Source organism: Camelus bactrianus, chromosome 10, assembly GCF_048773025.1.
Source record: "Camelus bactrianus isolate YW-2024 breed Bactrian camel chromosome 10, ASM4877302v1, whole genome shotgun sequence".
In the NCBI taxonomy this organism is placed as follows: domain Eukaryota; kingdom Metazoa; phylum Chordata; class Mammalia; order Artiodactyla; family Camelidae; genus Camelus; species Camelus bactrianus.
Genome location: NC_133548.1, coordinates 64,004,933 through 64,014,111, shown reverse-complemented (window position 1 = coordinate 64,014,111; position 9,179 = coordinate 64,004,933). Strand labels below are relative to the sequence as shown.

Below are 9,179 nucleotides of genomic sequence, written 5' to 3'. Positions count from 1 at the left end.
CAGCCACCCAGTCCATTTGATTGAGCAGTTCGTCCTTTTCCTCTCAGATCTGTAAAGCCAGCTCTATTAAATGACAAGTGTCCATACATGCAGTGACCTGCTTTGGAATTTCTAGTCTGTGCAACTGATCTTTCCAAGGTTGAGCACCACCAGTCTACTCCCACCCGCTCTCATATTGCAGATTGGGTGACTGAGTCTGAGAGAGGGGACGTTATCACATCCCACAGCTAAAACAGTTGGAACAAGAGTGCAAACGAAGAGTTTCTTAATCCATGATGCCTTCTGGGAGCTGACTGAGGTTGGCTATTCTCCCAGAATCTGCTGCACCACAGGGACTGCACAGGCAGAGGGCTCTGCTCGTATGACAGTCCTCGTGTGCCCCCTGGTGGATTAAAGTGGTAAAGAGCCGCCACCTTGGGCATTACTTAATAGGTAAAAGGGTGAGGGGCGGTACAGACCTTTCGATTGCCTTATCAACATGCTGCATGGAGGTTCACACAAGCCAACTGTTAGCTGGTGGCACTTTGCAGCATCCTTGTACTTGGACGGAAGAAAACACCACCTCAACACCAGAACACCACCACTCTGGAGTGGTATAGCACCTGGCCTCCAAAGACTTGCTATACAATTGTAACTTTAAGTCATATAAAGCACTCCCCCACTTAAGAATTCTGGAGAAATATTTAAAATCTGATAGCACCTTTTATTAAGGCAGTAGGGTCTTGTGGCCCATCTCTAAGGCTTTGGAGTCAAACACACCCAAGGATAAATTTTAGCTCCACAATTTTTACTCTTATAAACGTGGGTGAGCCACATGGCATCTTTAATCCTCAGTTTTACCATCTGTCAAATGGTCACCAGAGTGCCTAATTCATACCGTTGTTGCAAAGGTTAAATGTATAGGCAGGGGTTGGGAAATAGCTCACTGCTGGAGTACATGCTTAGCATGCATGAGGTCCCAGGTTCAATCCCCAGTACCTCCATTAAAAAAAAAATATGCAAAGTGCTTGGTACTGTGCCTGCGATGAATGCCTTAAACCCCCTCCACCCTCACGCCCACAAATGGCTATCATTGCTATTACCGGAAGGGACCCACATTGGGTGCACTTTTGCCAGGCCTGGATGAAACTCTCAAACAGGAAAAGACCATGCTCAGTGCCCTCTTAAATGATCTCTGCTTTGGCGTCTGTTTCCCCTCACCCCGCGGAGAGAAGCTTCAGCTCTCCGCTCTCCCCTCCACTGCAGCCTGCCACATAATATCTCCCCTGGACAAAGAATTTGGACCTCTGGTCTTTCCTGCATCAAAATATTTTTGCATGTCACCATAGTCTCATCTGTGGGGTTATTCTCATGTGAAAAGGCTAGAAAATGAGAAGAAACCAGAAACGAGAAGGAGAGATAGATTTCCTGAAGGTGGAGGAAATGACCAGTTGGGTCAAAGGCTGTGACAGGTCAGGTAAGACGAGGACTGAGAACTGAGAACCAGATTTAGCCAACCTGAGGTCATTGATCACTTTGACCAAAGCAGTTTTGCTGTCATGGTTCTGGTGAAATTCTGAGTGGAGTATGGAATTGGACACATCAGGTATCGACTTTTTGAGAACTTTTTCTGCAGAGAGGGGCAAAGAAATGGGGTGGTAGCTGGAGGGGGTAATGTCTCTTTTCTAATATGGGAGAGATGAGAGTGTATTCACAATGCTGATGCGAATAATCCAGCGTGGGGGGAAACTGATGGTGGAGGAGGAAGAAGGAAGAATTCCTACAGCAGCATCCTTGATAGGTCAGAGGGAGCGGGACTGGGTCCACCGGTGGAGAGCCCGCCCACTGGAGCTTAGATGCCGTTTCTTTATGATAACGAGGAGATGGGCAGGGTCTACGTGCACAGCTGCCTGGAGGCGGGTCGATGGGCTGGGCGCCCATGCAAGTCATCCTTCTGACGGCATCTGTCCTTTCTGTGCCATAGGAAGCAAGGTCACTCATGAGAGTGGTTGCTACTAAATGAAATAAAATTCCCTCGAGAACAAATGAAACGTCCATTTTTAGAAACATAACTCAAAGAGTGATGGTGACGTGATCTAGTGGGTAAAGAGCCTTTGCTGAAAACCCTGAAAGAATGAGGTTCACACGAAACAGCAACTGAAATTCAAGTCACATGTAGACGATGCTCTGAATTTTCTTTATTTTCTAACAACTATTTAAACCACTCAACAAAATGCTCTATAACATTATTCAGAAAAACTTCTGCAAAATTTAGGGTGGAAATTAGACCCCACTCACCTACCATCAAAACATCATGCAAACAGTTACTTTCTTAGAAGATATTTAGTTTTTTGGTATTACTTACAGGTGATGGTACATTTTAATTCCATAGACCAGAATGAGAATTTACCCCAAGGACATAACTCTAAAATAAAGCAATGTAGTGGGGAGGGTATAGCGCAGTGGTAGAGTGCATGCCTAGCATGTAGGAGGTCCTGGGTTCAATCCCCAGCACCTCCATTAAAGATAAATAAATAGAAACTTAATTACTTCCCCCCAGAAAATTAAATAAATAAATAAATGTTTAAAAAATAAAATTAAATAAATAAAAATAAAATAAAGTAATGTACGTTTCTTTTGAACCATTTCACATTTAAGTTGTTTTGGCTTTTTTTTTTTCCTCCAGAAGGTAAAACTCAACTCAATCTCCTTCCCCGAGGCACAGCCTCGAGCTCCTGGCAGATTTGTACAAAGTACACCAACTGCTCCTCAGACTCCTCTTCTAAGGATGCCAGTGGTTCATGTCATCACAGGTAGAAGAGAGAACTGGCTAATTCCAGATTTGGTTCCTTATGAATGCTTTGTGCCACCAGGAAGGTCAGCTTGTGTGCGTACTGACACGGAGCCGGGACACTGATTAGGCCCTGAGGAGGGAAAAGTATTGACAGTAGCTAAGAGGATAACCTGCGCTTCAGAGTGATTTCTTCTCCTGAGTTTTTTCATCCACTAGTTACCTATACGACAGAAAGCGGCATCAGTCCTTAATAACTAAAAACAACCACCCAAGGGCAACCTTGTTCCCTGGGAACTTGCATTCACTGGGCAGGATGGGGGTGGGGAGGGCCAGTCTGGTTTCATTGTGCCAAGACCTGGGAGCCACACACTTAGGGCTCATCAAAGTTTCCTGTGACTTGATGTTCCAAGGGGCTCAGAGCAAATCTTGGCTTTAGACTTTGAGAGCATCTCTGGGCTTAATGCCCGGGAACACAGGACAGAGCCAGGTCTGTTACTTTCCCACCAGACACAACATCTGAGTTGGTTTCAACTTCCTCACCTGTAACTTGGAAATAGCAATGTCCTGGTTTCCTCCCAGGCTGCACTGGCATAAGATAACGCATATAATAAAGTCTTCTAGAAATCATCAATGCCAATGCATTATTTTTTGTGGTGGGGGGAGTAATTAGGTTTATTTCTTTATTTATTCTTAATGGAGGTACTGGGGATTGAACCCAGCACCTTGTGCATGCATGCTAAGCGTTCACTCTACCACTGAGCTATACCCTCAGGCAATTAATGCATTATAATAGTTATTGTTCTGGAGGGGAGGGTAGAGCTCAGTGGTAGAGTGCAAGCTTAGCATGCACGAGGTCCTGGGTTCAAACCCCAGCACCTCCATTAAAAAATAAGTTATTATTTTCCGTCTATGACAGACTGGGTTTCACCTGCTGTGGAATTAGGGAGTCATTCATTTATGCATCCCTCCTCTGTGAAAAGCAAGGCTTTGTGCCGGGGGTCAGGACGCAGAGGTGAATCAGGTGACAGTCCCTGGGTGGGCACCTGGAGTGCCAGACTGCACCCAGGTGAAGAGCCGCCACTCACCGGCCAGTTGTAGTACAGGTGGCACAGTTTGAACGTGAGTCTCTGCATGTGATCGGGCTTCAGGCCGTTGTCATCGTAGATGACGTTGTAGTAGGTGGGGCTAACGGTTCCGCGACAGGCGGCCTGGCTGATCAGGTAGAAGTCATACCTGAGGGGGGACGGGAGGACTGTGAGGATGGAGGCACGGGGAACGGGGCCGAGCCGGACAACGCGCAGGGACCATTTTGTTAAAAGCGGATCTTCTAACAGACTTGCCATTCGGGCCGCGTTGCTTCCGAATCCACGATGGTGCCGAGGGGTGGGTTCTGCACAGTTCGGCCCGATTCCATCAAGAACCGGGACAGGCACTTCTTCCTGACCACAATCACCGACAGTCTGGGGCTGGGAACCAGAGAGGCAAAAATACAAGATGGAGAGGGCGTAAACCAAGCCAGGCAGCTTCCCATTTAGGTATTTATCTTGGGGTAACTTTGAAATAAAATAATGTCATTAGCAAAACACAGAAAATAAAAATTATCCCCATCTCCCCTCCCCCAGAGAGACATACAATTTTTTAATTAATTTATTTTTAATTGAAGTATAGTGAGTTTACAATATTGTGTCAATTTCTGGTGTACAGCATAATGTTTCAGTCATACATATACGTTCTTTTTCATATTCTTTTTCATTATAGGTCACTATAAGATATTGAATATAGCTCCCTATGTTATACAGCAGAAACTTGTTGTTTATCTATTTTATATGTAGTCATTAGTATCTGCAAATCTTGAACTACCAATTTATCCCTTCCCACTCCCTTCCTGCACTGGCAACTATGAATTTGTTTTCTATGTCTGTGAGTCTGTTTCTGTTTTGTAAACAACTACATTTGTGTCTCTTTTTTTTAGATTCCACATGTGAGTGATATCATATGGTATTTTTCTTTCTGTTTCTGGCTTACTTCACTTAGAATGATGATCTCTAGGTCTATGCATGTTGCTGCAAGTGGCATTATTTTATTCTTGTTTATGGCTGAGTAGTATTCCAGTGTGTGTGTGTGTGTGTGTGTGTGTGTGTGTGTGTGTGTGTGTGTGTGTATGCCACAATTTCTTTTCTAATTTTTTAGATCATATAATTTTTTAAATTAAGGATTGTCTTCATTTGTTACAAAAGTATGTTATGCCCAGTCATTTGACCTGTTTACATCATTTAAGGGAGAGGAATGGTTAACAGGACAATAAACTATAATTAGCACTTCTAAAGAAAGATTTTCCAGAATGATCTATGGAGACAAGATTTTTTTTCCCATTAGCAACAGTCTCCCTATTTCCACCTTCACTCTGAAGAGCAAAGGGAGAACCACAAGTCCCTCTTACCCCTCAAATCACTGCTTCTGAATCCTGCAAAACACATGCCTGGGTGGATGGACAGATGGACCAAATACACATTGGGGCCAAATGCTGAATGATCAAAAGTCAAGTCAGTATTTGGTAAACTCCAAATTCAAATATTCACCATCATGGAAGAAACCTCTAGGATGCAACGATCCCTCTGAAATTTCATTTTAAACATTTCAATTATTTTTAAAATATATTAATGTTTTCAATCTTGAAACTTTTTAAAAGTTGAAGTTACAGTGCAAGAGAACTAACTCCTTAGCACTGTCAGCTAAATCTACTCCTGTGATCCCTAAACTGCATGCTGGTGATTCTTAATAGGTCAGTGGGGAGTGAGAAATTTTGGCTCTGACAGTTTGGATGCAGATAGAGATGGTTCCGCCCCCAAGTTATCAGGTTCTCCCTCTTCTCTGAGGTCACAGATGAGGTCAAGGCTCAGCTTCCTTGTGGCTTGTGGCTGCGACGCTTTGGTTCATGGTGGGGACAATGGTATAACTCTCCAGACAAGGACTATGCACTGCTTGGAATAAGATGCTTTCCGAGTATTTTAAGAAGCCAACTTAAAATTGTCATCCTCCTCCATTTTCCAGTTCTAATATTTTTCTCACACTCGCCACTTGGCATCATTGTGTAAGAAAATGTACTAAAACGTCGAATCTAGGAATGTGATGGCGAAGCAAGGTGTCTGGTGTTTAGGGTGGTCTGGTTTCCACACACAGCCCCGCTCTCACGGTACCCACGCTGCATCAGTGTCTGCACTGCAGAGGCTTCTGCCCTGTGTGCTGACTTGGGCCTCAAATTTGAAGCCATCACTTGTTTTTTTCCCCCTAGCATGTTAATATGTATGAAGCATCTCCAGCTGCTAGCAGCCCTCCGGGCTTCCTGCTGAATCTCAGTGTCAGCTGCACTGGAGGAAACCTGCCTTCCTCTGGTGCCCCCAGCCACGGCCCCCAAAAGCTTACACCATCCCAACTGTTTACATAAGACCATCGAAAATACCCTCTAATCTAGGGGAACCCACCCAGTTGTACCTTGCACAATACAGAAACAGAGTGAAACTGAACTGCGTGGAAAAAAAAAAGAGAGAGATGCTGGCATTTAGTAGTGACAATAGTTACGATGAATGTGCTGGAATTGGGAGTCTGGGGAAAGAACACAAATTTGATACCTGGTGTTCGAACTCGCTTCTGTCACACTGCTCAGCAGCTGGGGAACTTCATACTCCATGAGTGTTTTTAGCTGACCATCCCCGACACCATCACGGTACACAATTATCCGTGCTGGCACATCGTGGTTATGCTTGTGCCATTTGTTGAGTGCCCCTGCGGAATTCGGCATTAGTAAGAAAAGAACGGCTGGTCTGATGCCAACAAAGAATAAAATTACCATATATTTCAATATTTAAATAGTTATCTATTTCATACCCCCGTGAAGTAGGGTCATACTCAATTGGGCTTGTATTTGCAATAATATAAAAACAGGTAACTTTGAGGAATATTCGTGCATCTCTGCTATTTGAGGGTTCGTAATGGTTTCTATGGCATAATATATTCTTGAACTTAGCACATCTCTTCAGTAAAATTTTAATATTTAAGCAATAAGTTAAAATTTAATTCATGTGACAGACATACAAATTCCCCCAAACCGAATTAATACTAATTTAGTTTCTTGACATGTTTAAATCCTCTCTATAAGTATAGACTGGATAATTCTATGAATTTTCTACCCCAGTGAGCACAAATATGAAAACATAGGAAAGGACCTGACTGTTCCTCTAAAAGCGTCCCTTCAACCAGACCCACCCATAAGTCTTGATGACAACATCAACTCTGAAAAACATCCGGCCACTCTAACTAGGAATTGCCTAAAGAGCAGAGACCAGACAGTAACTGACTCCTACCTAACAAAAACTTTTCCTAACTACTGCAAGAAAAAAAGATGAGCAGGTTTTGAAGTGAGGGCGCAGTAATATGCTGCAGTAGTTCTCTTCACATCACACAATTGCTTTAGGAGACTTTATTGTCCAGGAAATTCATTTTAGTTTGATAGATGATGATCGTATTTGTAAGCCCATCACCAACACATTTCACCAAATTCACCTTTTTAGGAGACAAATATTTACAACGCCCAAAGTTTACAGATGGGACGACGCAGATCGAGGGAGGAAGGGAGTTGCACAGGTCACAGTAGTAGGGAGTGGTCAGGCCAGATTCCAGCCAGGGTTCGCGAGGGCATGGGAACCCCACATCCCGCTTTCCTCTGCATCCCGCCTTGAGGAGGGTGCCCTTCCCCATCTGCTGTCTTCCCCATCTTCTCCTGCCAGGACACACTGTCTGCCAGCATCCCCAGCCCCAGCCCCAAAGGCGTCCCTCCTATTTCTAGACCCAATGCTGGTCTGTCATAATCCTTGCTCCTCCAGAGTAGTTTTCTCTTGGCCTTCAAACCGCTTGCCAGAGCCACCAGCAGCTACCAACACTTTTGCCCCCTGGCTTTGAGTTTACCACCCATAGGCACACACATAAATTCTACAGAGACTGTTAGTCTGAGTCAGGCCACAGCTTTGGGGTCTCCAACTGGATGCCAGTTGACTCAGGCCAGCTTGAGGAGTCTGTTTCCAGCGGTCTGGTCTGCTAGAGGCTGATGGACTTTGGGTCTGAAGGAACAGTCCTCGGAGCCCACTCCCACTGAGACTGATTCAGTACCGATCATGAAAACTTTCAAGCAATCAGCAATATCCGTCGCTGCTCTCTGAAGGATACAGCGGGAAAACCACCTGAAGTCAGCAAAGAACAAAAGGAAGGCTCACCCTCAAAAGTCCTAATACAAATATGCATTAGTGTTAAATTGCAAAACAGACATTATAAGTAAAAAACGATGTTCATAATTTTATATACTCCAGACTCGACGCGCAATTATATTAAAATACTCTTCTCTCACAACCCCCCCAACCAAATAAAATTTACTGATACAAGAAACTAAAGCACAGTGGTAGCATCAGTCGTATCTGGGTTCAAATCCTGCTGGTACACTCACCAGCTCCGTGACTTTGCTATGTGACCCTAGGCCTCAGTTTCCTCATCTGTACCAAGGAAATTTATCAGATAGTAAGGCAGTTAGTACCTCAAAGGGTTGTTGTCAAAATTAAATGAGATAATATGTACAGTACTTAGCACAGCACTTGGTACATAATAGGCATTAATCAACAGAGGCCAGGATATTATTACTATAAAGGAATTTATTCATTTAGCAGTCGATTGTCTACTTTTAAAATATTCAAAGATTTCTCAAGCATAAACTCCATTCCTACATGTGAGCTTTTGGGAACTGACATCTTAATATGATTAACTGACCATAAGTTCTCTTGCTGAAATTATTAATTAAAAGCACTTGGAAAATGAAGATCATGACTTAATGGTACACATGCATCCACATTATCCTAGTTCTCCAACTCTGTGCGATAATAATGGCACAGTCAGAAATGCTGCCAACAAGCCACAGCTCCTGTACGTGCTTGATTAAGGAAGTAACACGGAACAGGGACCGCATTCAACCAGGACTGAAATCGGAGGCACGCAGTTAGGCTGCTACGCTTCCTGTTTCCCACAATCCCAGATAAATACCCAATCACAAATTTAATGGAGTAAATCAAATAGCTTAGTTCTAGGAAGAAAACATGTTACAAACAGCTTCAAAACACATTGTTTACTTACAGATATTGAAACATTTCTAAGAACTACAATTTAATATGTTCTATGAGTCAATGTTTAATGGGTTATCCCTAATCCTGCCTATGTTTTTAACAGTTGTGTGAACAACCACCACATCCAGCGTCTGCAAGCATTAAAAATAATAACAAGAGGGGGAGGGTGTAGCTCAAGTGGTAAAGCACATGCTTAGCATATACGAGGTCCTGGGTTCAATCCCCAGTACCTCCTCTAAAAATAA

The 9,179-nt window shown here is 43.6% G+C and overlaps 1 protein-coding gene across 1 annotated transcript in view; it reads right to left on the bottom strand.

The window, feature by feature from the left end:
* Positions 1 to 2,170: 2,170 nt before the first annotated feature.
* Positions 2,171 to 9,179, bottom strand: part of PIWIL4 (piwi like RNA-mediated gene silencing 4) — a 42,489-nt gene continuing 35,480 nt past the window's right edge. Inside the window, exons 16-20 of the mRNA XM_010973345.3 lie at positions 7,937 to 8,007; positions 6,403 to 6,556; positions 4,114 to 4,239; positions 3,859 to 4,006; positions 2,171 to 2,903 (exon numbers count right to left, since the gene is read on the bottom strand). Coding sequence (XP_010971647.2) covers positions 2,787 to 2,903; positions 3,859 to 4,006; positions 4,114 to 4,239; positions 6,403 to 6,556; positions 7,937 to 8,007 — 616 coding nt within the window. The 3' untranslated portion in view covers positions 2,171 to 2,786. The remainder of the gene's footprint in view (positions 2,904 to 3,858; positions 4,007 to 4,113; positions 4,240 to 6,402; positions 6,557 to 7,936; positions 8,008 to 9,179) is intronic.